The sequence below is a fragment of the Equus przewalskii genome, chromosome 17 (assembly GCF_037783145.1).
Source record: "Equus przewalskii isolate Varuska chromosome 17, EquPr2, whole genome shotgun sequence".
NCBI classification, from domain to species: Eukaryota; Metazoa; Chordata; class Mammalia; order Perissodactyla; family Equidae; genus Equus; species Equus przewalskii.
In genome coordinates, this window is record NC_091847.1 from 51562461 (window position 1) to 51588436 (window position 25976).

At 41.3% G+C, this 25976-nt stretch overlaps 1 protein-coding gene across 31 annotated transcripts in view; it reads left to right on the top strand.

The window, feature by feature from the left end:
* The window catches only part of RAPGEF4 (Rap guanine nucleotide exchange factor 4), a 296774-nt gene extending 274044 nt beyond the window's left edge, over positions 1-22730 (top strand). For 18 of the 31 annotated variants that reach the window (XM_070580182.1, XM_070580195.1, XM_070580181.1 and 15 more), the window contains 7 exons: positions 396-574; positions 3424-3514; positions 7147-7197; positions 7988-8075; positions 8473-8537; positions 18461-18515; positions 21449-22730. In XM_070580182.1, coding sequence (XP_070436283.1) covers positions 396-574; positions 3424-3514; positions 7147-7197; positions 7988-8075; positions 8473-8537; positions 18461-18515; positions 21449-21576 — 657 coding nt within the window. In that variant the 3' untranslated portion in view covers positions 21577-22730. Of the gene's footprint in view, positions 1-395; positions 575-3423; positions 3515-7146; positions 7198-7987; positions 8076-8472; positions 8538-9578; positions 9837-18460; positions 18516-21448 lie in introns of all 31 variants that reach the window. The other 13 variants (XM_070580180.1, XM_070580178.1, XM_070580179.1 and 10 more) reach the window with 1 other exon arrangement.
* Positions 22731-25976: the final 3246 nt, after the last annotated feature.

Genomic DNA, 25976 nt, shown 5'->3' on the forward strand with positions numbered 1-25976 from the left:
CTCAAGTACAAGTTCTATTCCAGTCAGAGATCGTAGTCACATTTGCTGACCAATGTCAATTTGTCTTGACGAATAGAGAAGCCCCACTGATGTTTTGATTTAAAAACAAAGGAGAGGGGCCAGCCTGGTGGCGCAGCAGTTAAGTGTGCACATTCCACTTCTTGGCGGCCCGGGCTTCACCAGTTCGGATCCCGGGTGCGGACATGGCACCACTTGGCACACCATGCTGTGGTGGGTGTCCCACAGGTCGGGTGGAGGAGGATGGGCACAGATGTTGGCTCAGGGCCGATCTTCCTCAGCAAAGAGAGGAGGACTGGCAGCAGTCAGCTCAGGGCTAATCTTCCTCAAAAAAAAAAAAAACAAAGGAGTGACATCATTTTCCTTTTGTTCCCTAGCTGGAGCTAATCTATCACACATTTGGAAGGCATAATTTTAAAAAGACCACAGCAAACTTGGATTTGTTCCTGAGAAGATTTAATGAAATTCAGTTTTGGGTTGTCACCGAGATTTGCCTTTGTCCCCAGCCCAGCAAGCGTGTTCAGCTCTTAAAAAAATTTATTAAGATCGCAGCCCAGTAAGTATCGTTAGCTTGGAAAGAGAAAAATGTTTGAGGTGCGTTTTTGTTTTGTTCTCTTAGACTGCACTTTAAAAAGAAAAGCAAGATATAAGATCCCTTTATGCACAAGGACCAACCACAGGGGCTTGAGAATAAGTGAATTCTTGTAAAAGACGAATTTCTCTGGCTTTTGTAATATTTGACATCAATATATAAATTAACATCTTACGGCACTGATGCTGGAGTCAAAGTCGTGGCCTCTTTTTGCTCTGAACTGTTCAGACTTTGTGCCTCCCTCAGTTTAGAGTCCTTCAGCAAAGTTCTGTTGTAGAAAGTTTTGTTTAAAAGGCTCAAATTGATACACAACATGACACGTTCTTGCCAGTAGAGGGCAGTGGGAACATGCATGTGCAGCCGCGCTTCGAACTCAGCCAGAATAAAATCGGTGAAATGCATAAAGGCGAGCGAACCTGCTACATGAAAATCATCTCCATAAACATCAGAAGAAGCAAGCGTCTTATAAATATTCTATTGAACAGTACTTCATGGGAAACAATTTATTTGCTGCAGGGGCCACTTAGATCTCTCCCTGACATGAATTTAATCTTCTCCTGCTATTTAGATATGCCTGACAACCTCCTGTTTACTTCCATGTTTTTGGTATCACCACAATGCTAAAAATAAAATGCTAAATGTAGCTTGTGGCTGGGAGATTTCTTTCCTTTGTAAATGCAGGGAGCTTCAGCCCCGGAACGTGGCGGACACAAGTGACCCCAGCTAGGCAATTTTCTTGAACCAAATAGTTTAGGTCCCATGCAGAGTCTGATTTCCAGAGCTAAACAAAGAAGTAAATGCTTCTGGACATTTCATACACATCAGCTTGCCAAATGCCTCGAATTATTTTGCCAAAAGTTTGAGAGTTCAACAGGGTATCCCAACCCCTTGGATTCAAATGCTGGTATCTCTCAATTGGAGAAAGCTGCCTTTTTGAAGAAAGATTTGGTAAAAAGTTGCTATGAATTTCTCAATCAGCATAGAGCCCTAGCAGCCTGGAGAGCCTGGTTGCAAGGGACTGATGCCTTCACATATCTGAAAGGGGGTGATTACGGAAACTGCGACAATATGTGCTTTACCGCTATAAGGAGCAGCTTCTCTCTTCACATTAGTCTGGCCATGCTAAGTGCAGCCAGGAGAAGAGAGAGGGGATCTGCACACAGATGTGGAGATGAGGAAGCCTTTTGGGGCCTAATCCTGTTATTTTACAGAGAGAAGATAGAGAGCGTTTCAAAACCTCAGGAACTTTTTAAAATGTTTTTGCCTTTCTTGTCTCTCTTCTTTCTGATTAGGGGAATGAGTAGGTGGATTTGGCCTTCAGTATAAATTGGTTTGTATTATTCGACCATTATTAAGCTGTGCCATCCTGGAGTGGAGCTCTTTACAGATCCCAGCTGGAGGAGACGGTAGACTTTCATAAACCAAGATCGACCAGAATGAGACCTAAAGCTCGTGGCAGGAGCATGTTTTGTGGGATATTTTTAGAGAACTTCAACATATTCTGTTTAAGGTCTTTGATCTGCCCAGAGCTTTGTGGAGTTGGGGGTCCATGTGTTATCCTCCCCTTTTACAGATGCGGAGACTGAGGCACAGAGAAATTTCATGACTTACCTAGGGTGATAAAGTTAGTTGTCAGCAGTGACCAGAAAGGCAGGTCGGCAGTCCTGCATGTCCTTTCAAGATCACGTAGACGGGACAAAGGTGCACATGTGTCCATAGTTAGACTCTCGGCCTTCAGCCCCCGGGGTCTCTGAAGTGGCTTTCAGCCCCTGACCTGAGAGCCGCTGCCCCAGCACAGCAAAGGACTTGCTTTCTCTCCAGTGGGATGAGACACGCTGCAGCTTCTCTGAAATCTCTTTTCCCATTTCCATACAGACGATTTAAGAATCACTCAATGCTGCCTCTGCTAGGAGAATATGGGCAGGAAATGCCACAATTTAACTAGCCTTTTACAAAAATATTAATCCAAACAGGATTTAATTATGATGTCGTCAACTTAGATGACCATATTGATTTGGGGTGAAGGATTTGCATTTAGTACAACATGAATTCTTCTTTCCCTTTTCAAGGAGCTGGTATGAAGAAGTTGGGGATTCCTTTCTGCTCTCTCTTTGTTTAAATTAAACCAAGTACCTGGGCTAAATAGTGCCATTCTAATAAGAATCTTTGGTTCTATTCCTAAATGTATATTCGTAAAAGCTAATAGTGACATAAGTACAGATTCAAAATGATCAGCTTCACCAACACCAGTAAAACAGAGAAAATAAGGGTTTTTTTTAGTTAGTTGTTCATCTTTTCTCAGTTTGAAAACTCTGAGCGCACAGGGATCGTGACTTGTAAATTGATAATATTTCAACAAATTAGAAGCCATGGTGGCTGCAGCAGTATGATTTCTTCAGTTTCCTCTCAAGCTGCCCGAGGAGGGGTCCGGTTCCAGCCAAAAGTCTGGAAGTCTTCAAGGACGTTTTGCTTTTTCTCTTCCTCTCCCATGAGATGTCTCCCTCCAGGTTCGACAAGGCTTTTAGCAAGCTTTGGGATGATAATAGCAATCCCTAGGGTAGGTGTCTTTAAATTCCTTCTCAAAACCTGAACTTAGATGGCCAAAACCATCACCTGTCTGAAATTACAGTGAGAAATCAAACAGCAGAACGTGGTCACCCAAGTGGAACTTACACAGTGCATTAAATCTATGCTTGCCTGTTCTCGTAAAGGAGACCTGACGAATATTAACGACTACCAGAAAATAGAACTCTAATTTTTTTATCTCACTCAAAAGTGGTATTTTACCCACACATGTGCCTCTTGTGTTTCAGCTGTAAGGAGTACAAAAATCTGAATTCCTTTTTTGCCATCGTCATGGGACTAAGTAATGTTGCCGTGAGCCGTTTGGCACTAACGTGGGAGGTAAGCTTCAGCTGAGATCCAGCTGTGACTTTTGCCTTAAGAATAAAAACACAGGCTCACCAGTGAGCTTTTTGTACAGAAATATCACTCACGCTCGTATAATAATAGAAAAGGTGGGACACTTTGAGGAAAGTGACCTGTCTCCTTTTTCTAGTTGCCTTAGAGGGTGATTTTAGAAAGGTGTTGTTCTTTTGTGTATGGGGGAATGAGGAACTCTCAGCTTCTTGGTCTATACAATGTAAATACTAATAAGTTTAGTTCCTATGTATAACATGAATCAACAACATTGTTTGGGTGACTTCAAAGGTTTTGCTCATAGATTCTATTGTTCTCTGGAACGTCTGCGTACTACTTTTGCAATAAGCCTTATTTATAATTAAGAAAGGACAGAGGATCCATTTTTATCTAAGTAGTCATTTTGCTCCTGGGAGAATTAGCCAGAAGGCCAACTGTTTGGCCCAGCTGAGTACTAAGTATCTCTTAACTGCCTGGCAGTCCTCTCTGTGTATGGAGGAACGACAGTTGGCTAATAGTCAGTTTGGGGCAAAATTTATGCAGGTGTGTTGTGAATTTCTAGAGCAAATATGATTCATGTTTGGTTGATGGTTGGTTATTCGTGCTAGAGAACATCTTCATTTTTCATTAGCTAAGTACTCTAAATGTGCCTGATCCCTTATATGTGGTATATAGTCAAAGAAATACTAAACTCTGATAGAACATACACACAAAAATAGACTCTTACTAAAAATAAAAAGTATGTGTAAGTGGAACAAAAAGAGGGCAAGGAGTAGATAACAGAGATTTAATTTGCACTGGTGCTGAAAGGCAGCTGTTTGCATCTCTGAATGTTCTCCTTGAAACATTTCCTTCTCCACCCCTCTGCTGAAACCGTTTCCTTTCTCTGTCCCTCCTAAATGTTTCCATTGTTTATGGGGCAGGTCCTCACAAGTCCTTCAGTCTTGGATTTCTCTTAAAATTCCAGGCACATGGAGCACACAGCAGCTCATCCTCTGAATATAGGAATGAGGGAATTGGTGAGGCTTGCGTGCGAGGCAGCTGTATCATCTTCCAGCTAGTAAAAGGACGGAGTTAGTGCTGCCAATGAATCTAAGCAGTGAAACCATAGTGCAGGCCCCCCTGTCTTGTAGCCTAAGGCTCTTGGAATCTCTGGAGACCTAGGGTTTCCTCTCAGGTAGTCTGCTTTCTCAGCCTGCTTCCCACTTCTAATCCCCTCATGGAGTCCAAATGAGTTGGTTGGGGAAATCAAAGGAAAGCTTCACAGGGGTCCAGGAAGGCCAGGAGTAGGTACCGCATAACAGCAGGCAGATATTAAGGCCATAGCATGTGGGAAACACTATCAGAGTCCCCTTTCCTGGTCTAAAGAGAAAAACAGGAGGCTGCTTGGGAAGGGGGGGAGGGTACAGTTAGCAAAGGGAGAGAGCTAATTGACCAGTCCTTCAGTTTCACAGGGAATAGGAAGGAGTACCCCAGTGTGTGAGCTTCTGTTTTCATCCTTGCATGTTGCTGAAAAGAGAAAATTAACCTTTCATCATTTGCCAGCCTTTATTTTTTAAGATGAAATGTAATTATATCATTCTGTAGGAAGAGCTTTTATTCATAAGCATCTTTGATTTTGGTTTATCTACCTGTACTTGCCAAGAACCTCCCAAGGGCTTCTCATACAACTCCAGTGAGTACCATGATGGCGGCATGAGCAGCGTGAGAAACAGTGCCTGACCTCCCAGAGCTATGGAACACATGTGAAACTGCCCATGATCAAAGCAGAAAGTAGTTAAGCCACATGGCAAAGGGAATAGTTCAAAATAGAGGGGAAAGGCCAGTCTGAGATAAAGCAAATGGGAGGAATAACCTAGAGTGGAGTTTCTTGGCCTTGGCAGTATTGACATTTTGGGCAGGATAATTCTTTGTTGTGGAGGGCTGTCCCCTGTGATGTAGGATACTTAGCAGCATCCCTGTCCTCTACCTACTATATGCCAGTAGCACCTGTCACCTCACCCCACCCCAGCTGTGAGGACAGCAGATGCCTACAGACATTACCAAATGTCCCCTGGGAGGGCAGTGCAAAATTGTCGCTAGTTGAGAACCACTGCTCTGGAAGCATAGGGTACGGATGGAGGATAGTATTAAGACCAACAAAAGTTTTTATTACCATTTGCTCTCCTGCGTTTGCCAAAAGCTAGCTAAGAAAGAGAACTAGAGTGACAGAGATCTAACCAAAAATGTAATTCAGTCCTAATTTTAAAGGCAGTCTGTGTTCATGGGAAGTTATCGCCTGACATGGTGGTTTGGATCCTCGTGTGGGGTGAGAGCCTTGCATCCCTTGATGCCCATCCCAGCTTTCATCTCTTTGGACGTTCCCTCTGAGCAAGGATATCAGGTTGCCCTGAAACCTGACTTGAAGAGAGGTGCTAGGAAAATGAGCCTGGAGGATACGGAGGAGACTAGTTCCTAGAAACAAAATAAGATTTTTACAATGTTTAAATGGGAATATGACAAACTGATTCGGATATGAGAGAGAAGGAGGAGAGAGGACCTTTTCAGCCATTGCAGAGGCCTGACCGGTGAAGTGGTTGTTGACAGTAGACTTCACTGTGCGAAGCAGAGCTGAGCTGGGGATCTCCGAGGCCCGGGACTTGGTCACCACTTCCACAGTCTCAGGATGAGAAGCACGTCATGCTGCTCCATCTTGGTGTGGCCCTGTCAGAAGAGAAATGTTGAGCTTTACTAAAAGCTCAGGATCTGAGCAAAGTGAGAACCAACAGATTGAAAGATGATTCAGTGTTAACCTACTGGTGTAGATATATAGGAATAGTCAATGGTGTTGAAGCGTGTGCCAAAATATAAACATGAGAAGTTACTAAATTGATAGAACTATCAATTTTTGTATTATAGCAGGGCAGGAAAATCATGAGGGAGAAATGTTTGTGTAGAAAAGTGTGGAGCATGTAAGAGGCAGGTGATGTGAATTACAGACGCCCTGACCATCATCGGCTGTGTGACTTTGGGCATGTCAGTTTAAACTGTGAGGCTTAATTTCTTCCATCTATAAAACATAGGTTTAATCTATTCAAACTAATATTCACTGAGCACTTACTATGTACCTGACACTCTTTTAGGCACTGAGGATATAGCAATAAACAAAACTGATAAAAATCCCTGTGCTCATATAGCTTACATTGTAAGGGAGAAGGAGGTCGAAATAGATAGTTTCCAAAACTTGTGATCCTAACATCCTCTGGTCTAAATTCCTAATTCTGAATATCAGAGAGTTTAAAAAGGGGGTTGGGGGGGTGGCGTATTTCCAAACCACTTGTCATCTGTGAATGCAATCTTCTTTATGAATAATCCGTTTCAGAGAACAGTATAAAAGCAGTAAGACCAAAGCATCCATAGTTACTTTTGGTTCAACTAGGTTCTGCCTCTTAAAAGGCGAGTTCTCTATATTCCAGAAGATTATCCTCAAATGACAAGATGGATTACAGTCTGGCCTGTCTTAGAGATGTTTGATTAAGAGCCAAAAGCAATACATTTCCCCTAGAAATGGTCACACATGATACAAATCCAGATATTGACTCTGACATATGAGGGTGGCATTTTCATTTCATTAACAGAAACTGCCAAGCAAGTTCAAGAAGTTCTATGCGGAGTTTGAAAGCTTAATGGTAAGTGACAGTGGCTCCTTTATTCTGTTCACTGTCTGCATTAATCCAATTTCTGATTAGCTGAATTGAAGTTCTCATTTCAGAAATTTTATCTGTCCTTGTATGACTTTAAGAAGTTTATGATCCCGTTTTAGTGCTGCTAAAACAAGCATGTCTGCCTAATGAATGGCACCCTCAGGAACTAACTTAAAGAGGACTTATGTCCCACATAAGGTCAATTTGTGTAACTAAGAAAAGCAATATAATAGGATCCTTTCTGTCTAGCACAGGTTGGCTATGGGTTAGAAGCTGCATTTTCCTTGGCTTGCCAAAATTATTTTTCCCCATTGGCTGGGAGGTGTTAACAGACAGAAAAGGGGTGAGTGGAACTTGGCAGGAGGGATGGGATGGGTTCAGAGAGGGCAAGTCGGGTCTGGCTGTGCAAGGCAGAGAGGAGGGTGATCTGAGCTCCCAGGAAGGAAACTGAGCTTCGGGAGAAGGGGAATCTTGTGGTTGGAGTTTGCTTTACCCATCTCCTACGTGCTCCCACAGGAAATCTCTACCCTTGATCCCTGTAGGCAGATATCCCTTTCAAACGAGAAAGCAAACAAAAGCAAATTATTTTCATGTCATACGGGAGGTTGTTTTGAAACAAAAATCTATTTGTTTAATCGCGTCTACCTTTCTTTTGTGGCTACACTTGATTCAAAACTGCCTGATTGTGGCATGCCCAGGCTGGGTGCGTTGGGAGGTAGAGGGGGTGGAGTATGTGTCACTAGTCGTTAACCAGCATCTCTCTGTTTCTCTAAAGGATCCTTCGAGAAACCACAGGGCCTACCGGCTGACCGTAGCTAAGCTGGACCCCCCTCTCATCCCCTTCATGCCTTTGCTCATTAAAGGTAATTCTAGGGAGATGCACAGGCCAGGTGTGTGGGGAAGAAAATGAACAAGAGCCTCATCAGGTTGAGCTCCCTGGGAAGAATGAGCTCACCCTTCCACCTTCTTCATCTCCTCTCAGCCCGGGCTTTTCTGAAAGGGGTGGGGAGGGAATTGGAGGAGCAGGGATTCAGGATTTGGAAGACTTGATGGTGAAACAGACAGTTAGTTGGGAAATTTTACTAATCTCAGGTAAAGTGCTTTAGAAAGTTAAACACCTAACATAAAAGGAACTATTATCAGCTTTTTTCAACTTCAGTGTTATGCAAATCCTCCAGCATAATCTGATGGTGCTATTGTGGTTTCTTAGTATGACATATTTCTGTTAGTGATTGGAATGTGACTTTTATTTCTTTGCAGATATGACATTTACTCATGAGGGGAACAAGACGTTCATTGACAATCTAGTAAACTTTGAAAAAATGGTACGTACGGTGTTATAACCTTAACCACAATGTTTTTTTTTAAATGAAATTTGCATTTGTACTAATAAAGGAAATAATTTCCATATATGCTGCCATGCTAAAAAGGTAGTTATGCATAAAGGAGTTTTGAAATATTCGGTTCAAATTGGCTACCTATTTTAGTCTGTCAGTTCTCTTTTGTGAAATCGAATAGTATTTGTGCTGCGGCTCACAGCAGCAGCTAGCTTTTATGCTGTGTGGTTCGTCCTTGGCTGCCTGTTGCTAAAATGCACGAATGTTCCAGAGTGACTTCCATGTTGTTGTTTTGTTGTAAGGTTTATGGAGCTAGACTGCCCCGGGATGCCTTTGAAATGTTTATCTGCTGAGCCTGACTTTAGTGCATGTACGTAAAAGGTAGCTTATAGCAGATTTCTGTTATGTAGTATTAATGGAAAGATGTGTTACTTATCCCAATAAAGTTCACCCAAGTTCAGAGAGGGTACTTGGAAATCTTCATAACCAAAAACTAAATTTTTTTAAATAACAGATGCAGAACTGGTACATATTCAGTATTTTCCAGCCACCCACCTCCCCAAAAAAAGCTGTGTTATCTGGCATTAGGTACTTTGCAGTTTATTTTCTTATGTTCTGTGAAGCAATAAGGCAGGTCTTGCCAAAACCTTTCTTTAGCTACATAGTTCATGTTAATGGAATGCTCCATTGTCTTCTAAATCCTCTGGCTGCATCCTGGATGGATGTCACAGTGTTATCTCTGTGTGGGTGAGCATCTGCCCTGGGTAGTGGTTTGCAGGGGTGAATGGGAGGCTGCAGGAAAAGCTCAGGAGACATCAGGTTCCATTCTCAGCTTCATCACTTTGTAGCTGTCCCTTAACTTCTCTGTGGGTCAGTGTCCCCAACAGAAAATTGGCATCACACCTGCTCCATCCATCCATCTCTGGAGTTTGTTGGAGGGTCCAGAGTATATAAGTATTCCTGTAAGCCATAGAGTGCTATAGAATTCTTATCAGAAAACTGTTCTTCTAATTGCTTCTTGAAATCCAGCTAGTAGGTATGAGTCCAGGAGAATGTCAGACATCCTGCAGTAATCTTAGAAGGATCACACCATTCGGCTTTGGGAATGAGCTCATTGCAGAGCCCAGCCTGGTAAAGAAGTGCAGCAGTTGCTGGGCACTCGGTTCCCGTGTCTTAAGCTTCTTAGGAAAAGCCCATGAGTCCTCACTCTTCAAAGACACTCTATACAAGAGCGCAAATATTTTCTCAGCAGTCTTCCTCTCCACCCCCTGCCTACACCAAGGGCAGGTATGAACATCTCTGTTACTGTGTCATTTTAATAATTCTTTGATCAAAGTGAAAAGCATTCTTTGCTCACTTATTAGTCTGGAGAATTAAACATATTTCCCTGATTTCTCAAAAGAAAGGCTTGTTTTCCAGAAAGGAAAGATTTAGCAAGTAGGTAAAGAACCTTCCGGATCACTTATGCAGAAATGCAGAGAGGTGGCAAAGCCAACCATCTGACTGTAAAATATATGTGCACAGAGGCATAGAAGTCAGAGTTTCCTGAAGAGTTGAAACAGCTTAAAAACTTTTGATCTTTAAAGTTAGCTAAACAGAACGAACAAGAACAGCAGAAATATCTGTCGAGGAGGGCCAAAGTTGTCTCATCTGGGCCTTTTGATCTTGGTGTCACATCCGTAACCTACAAAGGAAAAGTCAAGATCATATTCGGCGGGTGTTAAGAGAGCTCCCCTTCCCCGTTTTTGCACTGCATGCCCATAGCAGTGGATTCTCATCTGCCCAGCAGTGAGGAGAGAGGTCCTTCACACCCTACTCTCAGAAAAAGTCCGCTTTTCTTAAAAACAACTGAACAGCTAAGTTGGCAATTCAGCTGCAATGACGGACACCTAAATTACTGATGGCTTAAGCAAGATAAGTTTCTTTCTTTCTAACTTAAAGGTCCAAGCATGTCTGGTAGTTTTGCTTCAGGAAGGGATCAAGGTTTTAGGCTTCTTCTCTCTTGCGATTTCACCGTCTGTATGGTCCAAGATGGCAGACCACCATGACCTCATTCCAGCTAGACCTAAAGGGAAAAGGTGAAGACGTGCTTCTTTCCTGCAAGGATACGACCTGGAGTTACTCTCACCACTTGGCACACATTTTATTAGCCAGAAACTTAGTCACATGAAAGGACAGTTAGAATATGTAGCCCTCATTTTGAGCATCTACGTGCCTCACTATAAATTAGGGGATTCTATTACTATGAAAGAGGAGAGAAAGGATAGTGAAAGAGTGCTGTTAGTTCTTTGCTCTGGCAACTGTAAATTTTCTTTAATTTGATAAATCATACCATGGGAAAGTTTAATTTTACAGTTGCCCTTCCATGAGTTAGATGTTCCTGGAAGATGAAATGGAATTTCAAAAAGATCTGATTATGTTTTTTTAAACCTGACTTTGACTAACCCGGCACTGGTTGCCAACTTTCCAACCTTTTCTCTTCATAAACTAGCTCCCCTCTGCCCCCACACCACCACCCCACTAGTGGCTGCCGTTCGTCCCATGTGTCGTGGGGAAGGATGCGTCTCCCTTTTCAGGTTGAAGTCCATGCCGCTTTTGAGTCATTCATCAGCAAGGCCAAGGTGGTGAGCAGAGCTGGCAGCCTTTGTGGGGCTGGTAAGCTGTATCCCGAAAGGGAGCCCCTGCCAGGGGCAGAAGTCACTAGGGTAGCCAGGAACACAGAAGCCTTTTCTTGGTGGCAGCATTGCACAGTCACAGCAAACTACCATGCCAACCCAAAGTGTTTTTATTTTGAACCTCTTCACCCTTGAGGTACGAAATGAGGATTAGAGAATTTGTTGCATATTGGTTTTCAGGATTTATGAGTATGAACAAAAGAGAATTCACACTCTGATCCATATGCAAAAAAAAGAAAAGCAGACATTCTTTCATTTGGGGGAAACATAAAGGAGTATTCAAAAAAATGTTTGAATAAAGCCCTTTGTAGCTTTCTATGGCATACATGAATATTTATAACATTTAGGAGGTAGACTAGCAATGGATTAGAGGATAATATGCTGGCCGGCTGCCACTATCCCAGGCTGCATAAAGCATGCTGATAGCCACGGTTGCTACTGTATTAGGAGGTTGGTTCTATTTCACACTTAGCCATATTTAGGTGTATTTATTTATGAATATTATTTTAAGATAGTCATTTTATTTGTAATGAGAAGTATAGGGCAAACTTCTATGCTTCTAGAAACATTAACAGAAACTAATTCATTAAGGAAATGTTTTGAATTCTTTTATTTTTGTATCACTAATCATGCTATTTCATAATTATCAACAATATGTTTTCTATCACCAATAATATCATTATAAGATTCATAGAGAGAGCACTGGACCTTTATCAGGCTATGGAAAAAAGAATCTCCAAGTAAAAGTCTAAATGTTCAAATCCACCCAATTCCCAGACCCTTCCAATACAACAGAAATGTACAAGAGGACTTGGAAAGTTTACTTCTTTATATAGAATTCACAAACCCGTCTAAGTGCAGCTCTTCCAAAGGTTATGGTTCAAAGCCAGACAATATGTTTAGAGTGTCCAGGCAAAGAATTTTACTAGGAAATAGAAAGAAACCCAAAAAGTAGTTCTTAGCCTTTAGGAGATTATATGCAGTTGAGAGGATAAAACATAAACACATGAAATATTAAAAAGCAACAAAAGATATAAAAACTAGTTCACAATAGTAATAAAAGAGATGTCAAGAAAAATGCAAAGAGAGGTAACTTCATGCAGCTGTATCAGAGGAAAGTAAAATCCTATTAAATACAATGACATAATATAATCAAATCCAGACTTGTTACCCTGAGCACCCGTCCGGCCTCATCTCACGCTTCATCTTCTCTGTACTCAGTCCAAGTTGTACTCAGAACAACCTTCTTTCTTTTCCTTCCTTCCTCAGGGTTTTGCACTAGCTGTTACCTTTGCCTGAAATTTTCCCCCGGTCTTCACCTGTCTGGCTCCTTCTCATTGTTCAGGTCTCAGTTTGTGTGTCCCCTCCTCTGAGCGGTCTTCCCCGACCACCCTTCAAACACTCCTCTTCCCTCCCCACCCAGCCCTCTCACACAGAGAACCTTGCCTTGACAGCTCGGTCCACAATCTGAGGTGATCTTCTTTACTTGCCCCTTCGTGGTCTGTCTTCCTCACTAGAGTGGAAGTGTCCTAGACCAGGTATCCTATCTGTTCTGTTTACTGATATTTCTCCAGCACCCAAAAATGTGTCTGGCACATTATCAACATGCAAGATATATTTGTTATAAGTTCACACGCTCTGCTTCGGCGGCCCAGGGTTCACAGGTTTAGATCCCTGATGTGGACCTAGCGCCACTCAGCAAGCCATGCTGTGGCAGCATCCCACATGAAATAGAGGAAGATTGGCGCAGATGTTAGCTCAGAGCCAGTCTTCCTCACACACACAAAAAAGAATAGCCCAATCATATTCTAGTTTTGGACTCAGTGAGATTAGACAATGCATAAAGCATTTTTAAAGGATTTTATGTAACAAAGATATAATCCAGGAGTATTTTCTATTTCATTAGAAAATTTGATTAAGCAGAATGTCCCAAGCATTTTGCGTTACTGATACTTTAGGCAAGATGACTCCCTTAGCCTTCTCTTCCTAATTGGACATTATTCTATGCCCCTGCTCACTGTGGTGCTGCCTCTGTCCTTCAGTGTCCTTCCCTGAGGGCAGAGATGCACAGCACTCTGCATGTGTCTGGACAGGCACCTGAACTGCCATGTCCCATGGCTACCATATGTACAATATACCATGAGCATCGTATGTGTTACATGCGTGTATCTGTGTGTCACACACCTTTTAGATATTAAAGCTCCATAGCTAGGGAACAGGGCTCAGGGTTCTTCATCAATGATGCATGTGGTGAAGGCTGGCTCAGCAACTGGGCCTTTTTATCTCTTATCTCTGGTCCTTACTGTGCACTTAACTCCACTTGGTTCCTATCACAGGCACAAACTTTATAGGTGAGAGACTGTGTATTTCCAGATATTTTTGTGGGGAAAAAAACTTTTATCTTAAATATGTGAGGGTCTGAGTGAAATAATCAGATGGTGTAAATGTGGTTTTACACATGCTAGGCAAGGAATAATTGACCAAGATCCCATATTTGATAGACACACAGACAAGGGCAGAACCAAATCAGTAGGAGCAGAAATAAGAAAAGAAGAAGAAATCTGGCAAGTATTAAGAACAAGAATGGCAAAGATCGCAAGGCGCAAGAGAAGGAAAGACAAAAGCTGTTCAGAGCAGGCGTTCAGCAGAGGTCTGAGGTCTGGGAGCAGCTCCTCAAGGGGCTCGGAGCAGAGAGACAGCCAAGCCTGAGAAGAGGGAGGCTCTGCAAGTGTGAGATTGCGAGAGTGTTGACAGTGCACCGTGGCATTGCCTCGAGGGCCTGCCGGTCTGAACTTGAAACACAGGCGTTAGCGTCGGCTCCTCTTCATCATCATTGGGAGAGCTAAGGGAGAGCCAGGACCCAGCGAACAAGAGCCAGTAGAGAGCTGGCCGGAAAAGCTGGAGACGGCTGTAAAGGCCTCATGGGTTATCCACAGTCTGAATAGGAGAGAAGGTGGCACTTGGCCAGCCCACTCCTGAGGGGAGGGCACTACAGAAAGCTAAACGGGGAGGCCAAGGCCCCAAGGGCCCAGTCTGAGAAGAGGCCCCTCTGACACGTCATTGGATTCAGGGGAATTACTTGTATCAGAGCTTGGGACTGTAGCCTCATGACCTCTTGCCTGTGCCAGGCTGGGTGTGGACAGCTGTTGCCCCTTCCTCTGGACGGCAGCTTTGTACTGGTCACTCTGCAACTCAGGCCCTAGGAAGGACACCTACTCTGAGTCACTCTGTTTTCAGCTAAAGAAAGAAATAACTACATGAGGATAGTTACAGAGTCCTTCACGTGCATTTCACCTCATTTTTCCTTTCTAAGCCTCCCTCCGTGACTTCAAGTCCTGAGGGAAATTCTTCAGCTTTCAGTTGGGTCCATCGCTCAGCCCCATAGGTGAGGAACTGAATGAATATATTTATTTTTGCAAATAAGCTCTGAAGACCTATAGAATTTGTAAATTACTAACTTCTAAATTAGTAATTTAGAATTCGTCCCAAGAAAAATGGCGGCTGTGTGAAATTTAAAATGTGGAATCCCAAGGGGAAGCCTGGCCTTCTCCCTGTGGACTGTTTTCTTGGCTGGAGTCCTTGAGGGCCGTCTGATGAGCGGACTCCAAGGTGGAGAGTCTCAGCAGGGGGTGGGGTGGATCAGAATCAGGTCAGGTATGGAAAGGGGGTCCATGCTGTCCACCTACACTGACTCAGAGTGCCTTCCAAAGGAGGCTGTTCTCCTCGCTTTGCCCCTGGATTACAAATCGCTGCTTTAATAAGCCAGTTGCTCATGGAATGTGTCATAAACCTCAGGTTTGCTGGGATGGAAAAAAAGACGAGAAGCTCTCCCTTGGAGTAATCAGGTATTTTCCCACTGACCTGGCGTTATAGGAAAGTTGCCTGGCCTGCTCCAGGCAGGCCAACCTGCTCCGGCAGGACCACGGAGCCTAGCGTAATTTTTGGCTTGATCCCTGTGGTGGCAGTTGGATAATAAAGCCTGTGTGTCTTTCACCTTAGTTTCTGGCAGCCTTAACTGAGAGCACCAACGAATAAGCAGCCGTCTGCTATGACAAATAACACCCGAGGTTTCAGCCTGCAGAAGGCTAGGAAGACTCTCACTAGATGGATTTTAGTGGATATAAATGCAAAATCCTCCACTTTGGTCCAAGAAATCAGCTGCATATCTACAGAGAAAGACCTGCATCCAAAGGGCAGCTCAGTGAAATAGGCTGAGAGGCTTCATTCACTATTAGTTCAACAGATGTCAGCAAAGTGACTTTTTTAAAAATGTGACTTACACATGTAGCATCATCTAGGTCAAGGAAGGAAAGTGATAATTCTTCTGCACTCTGTGATTGGCCTCATCTAGGGCGCCACACTCGAGGCTGTTCAGAAGAGACTCGAAACCATATTATGAAAAATTGTTGAAGAAAATGGGAATATTTAGGCTGAACCAGAAAAGACTTGGGATTGGGAAAATATCTCTGGTAGTCTTCTTCAAGTATTTGCAGGATCGTCCTGTTAAAAAGAAACTAAACATGTTTTTGTGGCTCCAGACCTCAGAACGAGGATCACTGGGTGACAAGCAGAGGGAAAAAGACTTTGACCCAAAATGATCAAAAAATTTCTAATAGTCAGAAATGTCTAAAAATGAAAGGGGCTGTCTTTGGAGTTAATGAGGTCCTTGTGGCTGGATGCATCCAAACAGTGGGAAGCCACTGTTTATAAGCAGGCTATCAAAGGGGTCAGGCACCCTGGAGACCGCTGAAGAGGGGACTTCTGAAGTCTCTTTCAGTGGCCCAGGAAAGTGTCTTGTGGTTGGGGGTTGTTGTCAGTAGCATATTAAATATTGCGTATGTCACTGAGTCCAAAAGAGGGTGGAGTTAAAATATCAAGTTAACCCTTCTTTGACCTTGTGCACGCATTCTGTAACTATGCATTGACCAGCAATCCTAGTGGGTTTCGCACACTGTTACTGAGGGTTCACATATTACAGCATTATTGTGCAGACCTCAGAAAGGAAGAGAAGGGACCTCGTTGCAAAGCCAGATTTGGATTTCAAAGTTAAACTGAAGTTATCTTCAAGGACAATTAAAAAGGATATGTCAAAATTAAAACCATTGTTAAAATTAATCAAAGACGTAGAAAGGTAGAATGAACCCCAGAGCTGGAAATTACTGATTTAAACAATTGTTCTCACATTTTAAACTACATAATGAGCTAAAAATTATGAAGCCTCGGAGTATAGCTGTAAAGAGTAGTCTGAAACCAAAGTCAGAATGAAATGTTTTAGCTTTCAAAACTAAAAAGCAGAACAATTACTCCCGACAAAATGGTATAGGAAGAGGTTTCTGACCCCTGCTAATTGTTTTATTATTCTTCAGAGGGGCATACTGGCAGCATTTCCCAGGGTTGTCAGTAATTACACGCCATTCAATATCTGAAGAATTACAATAATTCTGCATGGAATATACTAGTGCCCTTCGGATGCAACGCCTTTAGAGATGTGAAAAAACAACTTAAAGTAAATTAGCGGGAAAATTACCATAGTGACTGTTTATTTCAGGGCTCCGTATATCAGAGGCTAATTATACATTGTATGTTACATTTTCTTGGAGGTATTTGTAATATATTTCTCATGCTGATCAACAGACGTGCTGGTTTTTAGGATCCTTTATGAAAGTCAAGTTCGAACTTTTCCGATTGCCTCTTTGTGTATGAGAAATTACCCAGTACAGACACATGTCTCTTAATGCTTGCCAGTGTCCTCGAAGCAGTAGTATTCAGCGAGGTGTTATGAATGTTCACGTGGATATATTTGTGAAGCTTTGACTATTCTATAAATTCTTTTCCTGCCAAATAAGTTGATTTTTTTTTAACACTATATAACCTTTCTCAAAGTCATTTTCTATACTTTGGCAGGCCAAGGGTCCATGAGAGAAGAAAGCAAGGACTGGAATTACATAGCCCTCAAAGATTAAAAAACCTCTTTTCCCAGCTGGAGCCTTATCAGTTTTCTGCCAGTGTTAGAATTAATCCACCATCTCTGCAGGACCCCCTTTAAAGTCTGAACAGCAAAGGTGTCCTGACTCAGTACACAGAGACTGGGGTTCCAGCTACTGCTAACATAACATGAGCAAGAAATGCACACCCTGGCTAAGAAATGGTACTTGGGTCTCACTGATGTTTTTCCTTGTATTTCTGTCCTTCATTTTCGTTCTCCTTTCTTCTTTTGTTTTTAACTGAGTTGGGTGCAGTTATAAAAGATTCCCTTATATGTCTTTATGGCAACCAAACATTTTACAAATAAATTAAGAAGATCACTTGACAAAATTAACGAAGGTTAAATAAAGTGTGATCTATCCATGGGATTGAATGCCTACTCATTTGAAAAATATTTTAAATGCAAATGGCATGGAAAATAGTCACAATGCCCTGTGAAAAAAATTCAAAACAAAAATCTGTAAAGTATGACTTCAGTTTTTTGAAAAATAGGCCTTTATATACTTATTTTAAGGTGTTAGAAGAAAATATACCAAAATATTAATGAAGTTACTCTGTGAAGTGATATTCTAAGTGGTTTTTACTTTGTTCTTAACATTTTCTGAATTTCCTGATTTTCTCCCCTGTGCATGTGGTAGTGTTAGAAAGGAAGAAAAAGGAAGGAAGGAGGGAGGGGGAAGGAAATCAAATCATTAAGATTAACATTAAAGCACACACTTTTGCTAGAAGATTAGAAATCTCAGTAATGCATAGTGTCTAGCAAAATGCACAGGTAGAACATTTTGACTATGACTGCTGAGTACAATCTAATACCTCATTATGGAGTCCTGTTCACTGTGAGGAACTTGACAAGCTAACCCTTCTCCAAGCCCAGGATAATTACAAATTCTCTTATAAATTTTGCAGCGACCTCAAGGAGGGCTGGTGAAAACTAGTCCTGAGGAATAAAAAGCAGTCAGGAATGACACGCTGCTTTTTATGTTCAGGGGAGCAAGCAAACAACCAGACTAGAGTTATGCCGTTAGTATTCCTCGCCTGGAGAATGCCTTGTATGTGTGAGTGTGGGTGCCTCTTTCAAGTAGTTAAACCAGTTATACATCAACCAGTTGCCTCCAGATAGTCAGCATCGCAGAACAGGCTGTTTTTCGTGGTCCCAGGTATTGCTGAAATAAATAATGGTTTGTTTTCCTTTTGGATTATACACTACGCTTACTTGCATTTCTGTCTTTCTTTTTTCTTTATTCTTTTTAGCGCATGATTGCAAATACTGCCAGAACAGTGAGATACTGCAGGAGCCAACCCTTCAGTAAGTTCAAAGCTGCTGCCTGCTGCAATATGGATCTTGGTGATTAAGTCCTTCTTAATGAGGCTACTGAGACATTCTAGAAGTCTGGACAGTATCTGATTGTGTCAGAGACACTTTGGACCACGAATTCCATGTGATAGGGGCCTTGAGTTTAAGGAAACTAGAAAATAACCATAAAAATAATATTTTATGAATGAACTTACAGAGGATTCATTTGCTCTTTCCAGTGTGGCTAGAGACAAACAAGGTGTGATTGCCAACAAGTCCTGCCTCAGACCGACTCTCTTTATGACTCACTGCTTGATGTTGAGAAACTCACATCAACTCTTGATGACTCAATCCTGTAGTTTATAAACTGGGGAAGATAATATTTATTGTCTCTTGGGGTGTTGCAAGGAGGCATTAATGTGTATAGCACATTTGTGAAAGGTCCCATAGCAGGAATTCATATTCTTTTTTAGTATTCCCAGGTGAATTTAAGGTGCTCTTCTTAAATCTGAACATATAGCACAATAACTGGCATAATAGAATGCTTTAATATAAAACTGTCACTAATAATAAATAACAGTTTTAAACTGTTGGGAGTTAAGTTGCATCACAGCACCAGATCATCGTGCCGGACCAGTGCTACTGTGTCCTCTGGGCTGGGGCTTTGGTGAGGGTGGAGTTTTGGCTCCCTCAAGCTGGGCTGGGAGTAAGAAGGTGGCCCCTGTAAATTTTCTTGCCAACTTCATTGTATGAGTCACTTGAAGTCATTTGGCTCAGTAAGTCAACATGATAATTTGACATGGCCATGCCCGTGAAGCCAGCAGTGCCATCCCTTCCAATAAACGTAGTACTAAGAGACTAAAAGTTTCTCGTTTGATTAATCAGAGCTATTTTTACTCTTCCTAGCACAGGACTGGCCCAAAGTGAGGGTTTGCTAACAAGGGATGCCAGAACTGCTAAATGTTCATTCTTTAATGTATAAGGGGAAAAAATCTAGGAAAAATAATCTTGACTTGGGGAGCAAGTAGACCTTTAAAAAACTGATTCAAATGATTGTGCCTCCACTTCTTCCAAAATGAGAATAGTCTTGCACATCATCAACCATTCCTATGTGGATTCTGCCAGGATGAAAGTGTCTCATATCGCTTCATCTAGTAATTTTAATTTACTATACGTATAAAGACATGGTCATAAAGCAGTTATACAAGTGAATATGAGAATATATAAGTGATGCCAGTCTGCAACAGGGGTTTTTAATCTAGAATCCATGGCCCTTCAGGGGAATCCAGGAAATTCCTGAAATTAAACACAAAATTTTGTGTGCCTGAGAGGATTCATAGCCTTGAGAAGGTTCTCAGTGAGGTCCAAGTACCACAGAAGAACCGTAATAGAGTGTGTTTTGTTCCATAAGCCCCTTTGGAAGTAAAGTGTATACTCTTCTCCATCTTCTCCTGGAGAAGTGGGGGGAGAAATTATATGTATATATAAAAGTCTCCACTGCATTTGTTGACGTTATCAGTAACTGCTGGTAAACAACAGCTGCTCAGCTCTGAAGTCAACAATCTATAGATAAAGCTATAGGAATAGATTCATAAACATTGTGGGAATATGTACAATGTAATTACAGTATATTGTACATGTACAGTACACTGCCAGTGAGAAGCGAGGAAATTAAACACTGTGGTATTATTTATATGTGATAATTATACTGATGAGTTTCTTCTTAGAGCGAGAAGGGGCCTTTGTATCTTCTCTCTGCTTTTCTGTGTTCAGACCTGCAGCACTCCCTTCGCCCGCTAAGCAGATGGCATTCTGATTGTCTTTGGGAGTGGTGTGTGGATCAAAGAAGAGCAAATGGACTGCAGAAGGCAGTGCACTATGGCCGAGAGAACACTGGTCCAGAGTCCAGTCTCGAGCTCAGCCACTCCCAGATCCCACTGGACAAGAGCCCCACACCCATGATCCACAGGGCAGAGGCAGCCCACACACCATGGCAGAGGTGTTGGGTCTAAACAGAGCATTTTTTTTTCCCTTTTATTTTGAAATAATGTCACCATTAAAAAATTGGCAGACTTCTGGGGAAGAAATTCAGATTTCTCATTTCTCTGGAAAAACAAAATCTGGCTTCTCAGGGTGCAGATTCCCACGTGGCAGCAGCATGTAGGAGATAGTCACTTCTAAAGGGACCTGTGTTTCCAGTTCACCACTGTCAAATTTGGCCTTTCTTAGTCATGTATATTCCCTGCATAGGGCTCTGGGCATTTGATTCTTCTTTCAGCCTGTTTTTAGGGAAATCGGTTAACTTCAGATAGCTCCGTGGCTCATATATTTGGGGGAGTGGATGAGAATAGTGGTAACTGGGATTTCAGAACAAGCAGCATCAGAGAATCGAAGGTCTAGCAGAGGTCATGACTTCAGTCGATAAGTTGGTTTTTTCCTAAGACCACAAGACCTGTGCAGTAATGCTGCAAGTAACAAGGGGAGTCGGCCTTCACGGTCTCACTGACTTGCTTCAGTTCAGCCCAGGTAGTAAGTGCTTTTGTTAGGAGCTAATGAAAACTATGTCTTTTGCCATTAGTCCTCATCTGGATCAAAGGGGACAGAGATCAGGGTGTGAGACACAGGTAGGATGATAAGGGAAAACAATTTTAATGTATAACCGGGGGCGATAATTAGGCAATCCTTTCACTTTTATTGGGCACCATTTTTCTTACAACATGCCATGCAAAGGAAAATGATCAAAATAGGTGATTCCAGGGAAGAAAAGGTAGGAGGGAGGAGACGAAACATCCAAGTGGAAACATTTCAATGAATATAGTGTGTTGAAAGGTCTTGATGGAACCCAGGAATCCATGATAAATGTAATAAGTAGTTGGAGAAAATAAAACTGTATCTTATATGTGTGTATTATGCAATGCCAATTCTACTCTTTTCTCTTTCAACAGATCCTGATGCCGCTCAAGCTAATAAGAACCATCAGGATGTCCGGAGTTATGTACGGCAATTAAATGTGATTGACAACCAGAGAACTTTATCACAGATGTCACACAGATTAGAGCCTCGTCGACCATAGACATTTAAAGTGCCCAGAACAATGGTTTGCCTCCAGTCCACAATCTTTCAAAATGCCATTTATGCTACAACTGACTGTATTGTCACTAGAGAATTCTACAAAACAAGCAAAAACACATCCTGAGACATCTTGGAGCTACATTCAGCTTACCAGCGTCATGACAAGAGAAGAAATTATTTGACTTGCATAAAGCTTGCACACTCTAGCTTAGGAATCCCCAGTTTGTAGTCACCCTGTTTTATTTCCAATTGTGCCATCTTCTTTGCTGAAACATGAAATAAGACCCACATGAAGAGTTTGGTAGAAATATTGTCAAGAGAAATATTAAGCCCCTGTCATTGTTTCTAAGAATGTTTACAGGGTGAGATGTGCTACAAATGGGATTTATTTGCATACATCAGTGGTGGTATAGTTTCATCATTTTTAACTCAACATCTTGATTTGGAGCATGGGGTTTTGGGAAGGTGTTGAGGAATCCATGTAAATCCAAATTATAGGCTGTGTTCTTCCATCTTCATAGTCTTAACGTGGGGAGGTTGAACCTGACCACATTACTATAAAACGTTATGGCTATTTATGTAATTTAGAGAGGACTGGTCTGTAATTTCTGAATGATATATAGAATAATATTTATGTTTACAACGTAACTTTTTTAAACTTACAAATCAGGATTACGTACATAAGAATTCCACTAAGAAACTCCAAGGTTCTTAAAATTGCCAGCGTTAAGATAAAAAACTAACATTTCAAAAGAGCACAATATGCACAAAACATTTTTCAAAATTAAAATATTTTCCTGGGCATTAAAGACCTTTACTATTGGCCAATTATTGTTACTGATTTAAAAAACACACACACACATTTTTTCTGGACTTAAATGTTACTACAAATACCTTAATTTTCAGCAATTGTTTTGCACTTTCAAAAAGATTGTAAATAGTTCATTCAATCAATGGTATAGAGTTATTTATTTGCTACATAATAGATATTGTGCCAAATACTTTTTATTTATTTTATTTAGTATGTAATTTTGGAGTACATTTTTTTCCTGTTTTCACAGTTAGGCTACATTTAATGTGTAGGAATTGTATGTATGTATATCTTCTGTAAATAATAGCTAGTACCTTCATTAAATATAATTGTTCACAAGAAAAGGTTGTGTTCTCAATTCCTATAATATGGGAGGGCTAACCACTTGGTATGGTGGGGTCCTCCATTTTTTTAATTGAAAAAAATTCACATACTATAAAAGCCACCCTTTTAAAGTGTGCAACTCAGTGCTTTTTAGTATATTCACAAGGTTGTACAATCATCATCACTATCTAATCCCAGAACATTCTCTTTATCCCTAAAAGAAACCCCATACCTGTTAGCAGGCACTTCTCATTCTCCTCTCCACCTCGTCCCTGGAAACCGCTAATCTGCTTTCTGTCTCTGCAGATTTAGCTATTCTGGATATTTCGGATAAATGGAACCATGTAATGTGTGGCCTTTTGTGTCTGGTTTCTTTCACTTCGCATAATGTTTTCAAGGTTCATTCATGTTATAGCGTGTATCAGTAGTTCATTCCTTTTTATGGTTGACTAATATTCCATTATATGGATATACCACATGTTGTTTGTCCATTCCTCAGTTGATGGACATTTGGGTTGTCTCCACTTTTTGGCTGTTAGGAATATTGCTGCCATGACAGGGCACTGGATTTTAGAGCTGCCTGGTATGGGGCCTCATACCATTTCTCAGTGATTTAAGCACTTAGTAAATATTTGATAAAGAGATTTCCAAAATTCTTTAAATTCCAGACATGTCTCTCTTTTTTAATGTCAGCCTTTTCCAGAGTGTGTTCTAGGCTATACTAGACTCCAAGTTGACAAGCTGTTCCTCCAAAAACAGGTACACAACTGCAAAGCAAAAGACAAACCCAAGATGGTATCTTCAAAATAAATTTGGGAACCACTGTATAATACACCCCGTTCTTAGAAATGATTCTCAGTATTCATTAACATTAAAGGCTCTGACAAGGCCTGCTGTAATCCCTTTTAACATCCCACAGTCAAAGCCCACTTTGAGAAACGCTAAAGCAGGGACAGGCCTTTCTATGTTCGTTTACGTAGTAGTTCCAGGTTCTCAGGAGCAGGGGTGTTGTTTCATGCAGCGTTATGACTCCTCCACAGAGTAGAGCGTAATGCCTGGAATGTACTAGAGAATTGTTTTTTAATCACTGAGTAAATTTTCTTGAAGTCATTATTGTTCAGCATTTCCCTATCTCATAGACCTCAATATCAGCTGCAAAGTTTCCACCATTATATAGGTTTCCTTTTGTAGGTAACTGTAAAAGCTGACAAATGAAGCTGATAGCCCATCCCTCGAGCATCCTCGCTCTTGTTTACTCTTCTTTACTCCGACCTTACTTCCAAGCTGGTATCCTGTGTCTTCCAGCTCCTTTCCCCCAGTTCCATGGTGATTAACACCTGATGACCTTATTTTAATTTAGTTTCAACATTATTCAAAATTAATACATATTCTCCCATATATATTCCCCTTGGTCTTCCGAATGAAAATCACAATTGCTCTACTTAATAAAGATAAGAGATTTTTAATTATGCCTCGCTTCTTCAAAAATACGTTAAACTCCATTATTCAAGGTAGTGATGGCAAAATAAAAGAATTTACACTCTAGAAAGGGAGGGTAGTAGCCAAGCAACCCTTCCTGAAGCGGGAGATGCAGTTAATATTTTAAAACTTGCAAACAAGCCAAAAGAAAATGAGATGCCTACGGGGTCACAAGAAGGATAATGAGGTTTGCTGGAAGACGTGAAAAAGAAGAAAGAATGTTTTTACTGAAAGCGCCTGTAGAAAATTATACATTTAAGTATTTAACATACCTGCTTAGCAAGGTCACTGGCACGGTGTACAGGAGCTGCGCTTTTCCAGCAATTTTTGAATAGCATGCAGGTTAAATAGATTTCTCCTGAATTCAATAGCATTTCCTCTTAAATACGAATGCAGATCAATGGCTACCAGTGTGAGAAAATTAAAAGACATGTCATTTTGGTTTCAAATTGTGCTTACAATTTTTAAAAAATCAGCATAGAATATGCAGTGTGGTAAAAATGAACCCCTACCTTGAATAGCTTTCCTTTTCTTGTCAATGGAAAATGTATTACATTTCTTGCTTCGGAATAATCTTAATTTCTCTATTTGTCCTACATGAAGAAGAGTGTGGTGTTAGATGGGCAGGTCACAGCATCCCTGACTTACAGACTGGAAAAGGACCTTTAACTTAATTAGATAGCGTTCGTTGTCTTTCTATTCATTCATTCATCAGCAAATAATGGTTGAGGGGCTTACTGAGTGCCAGGGCCTCTGTGAGCTCAGGAGTCAATGATGAGAAAAATGGAGGGTCCCTGTGCTCCTGGAGCTTATCACCTAGTGGCGGACGCAGAAGATTAATCAAATAATCAAACAAATAAATATAAAAACACTTCCAAGGAAGAATATAGTGTTGCAAGAACATGTAATAGGGGGATTTAACCTGATCTGAGGTGGGGAAATGTTTCCTGTGGAAGTGATGGTTGACCTGAACTGTGAAGGATGAAAATGCTAACTAAGCAGAGAAAGGAGAGGAATATGTTCTAAGCAGGAAACAACCTCAGCAGCATGACAGACCGAAAGCTCACTGTGGCAGAGCCGAGAGAGCGCCGGTGAGCATGCTCCAAGATGTCGGAGAGCACTGAGATGCCAGTGAGCATGCTCCAAGATGTGGAGCCTTAGGACACCTCTGAGCAGGCTCCAAGATGTGCTGGAGCCCTAAGAGGGGCTCAGGGCATTCAAGACCTCGCAGGCCTTATCAAGGAGCATCGTCTTTTTTTGGCCAGAGCAATTAGCAAGAAAAAGAAATAAAAGGAATCCAAAGAGGAAAGGAAGAAGTGAAACTCTCACTGTTTGCAGATGACATGATCTTATATATAGACAACCCCAAAGAATCCATTGGAAAACTTTTAGAAATAATCAACAACTACAGCAAAGTTGCGTTGTATAGGATCAATTTACATAAATAAGTAGCATTTCTATACTCTAATAATGAAGTAACAGAAAAAGAACTCAAGAACACAATACCATTCACAATTGTAACAAAAAGAATAAAATACCTGGGGGGGGGGGGTGAATTTAACTAAGGAAGTGAAAGACCTATACGATGAAAACAACAAGGCTTTTCTGAAAGAAATGGATGATGGCATAAAGAGATGGAAAGACATTCCGTGTACATGGATTGGAAGAACAAACATAGTTAAAATGTCCATTCTACCTAAAGCAATCTACAGAGTCAACACAATCCCAATCAGAATCCCAATGACGTTCTTTACAGAAATAGAACAAAGAATCCTAAAATTCATATT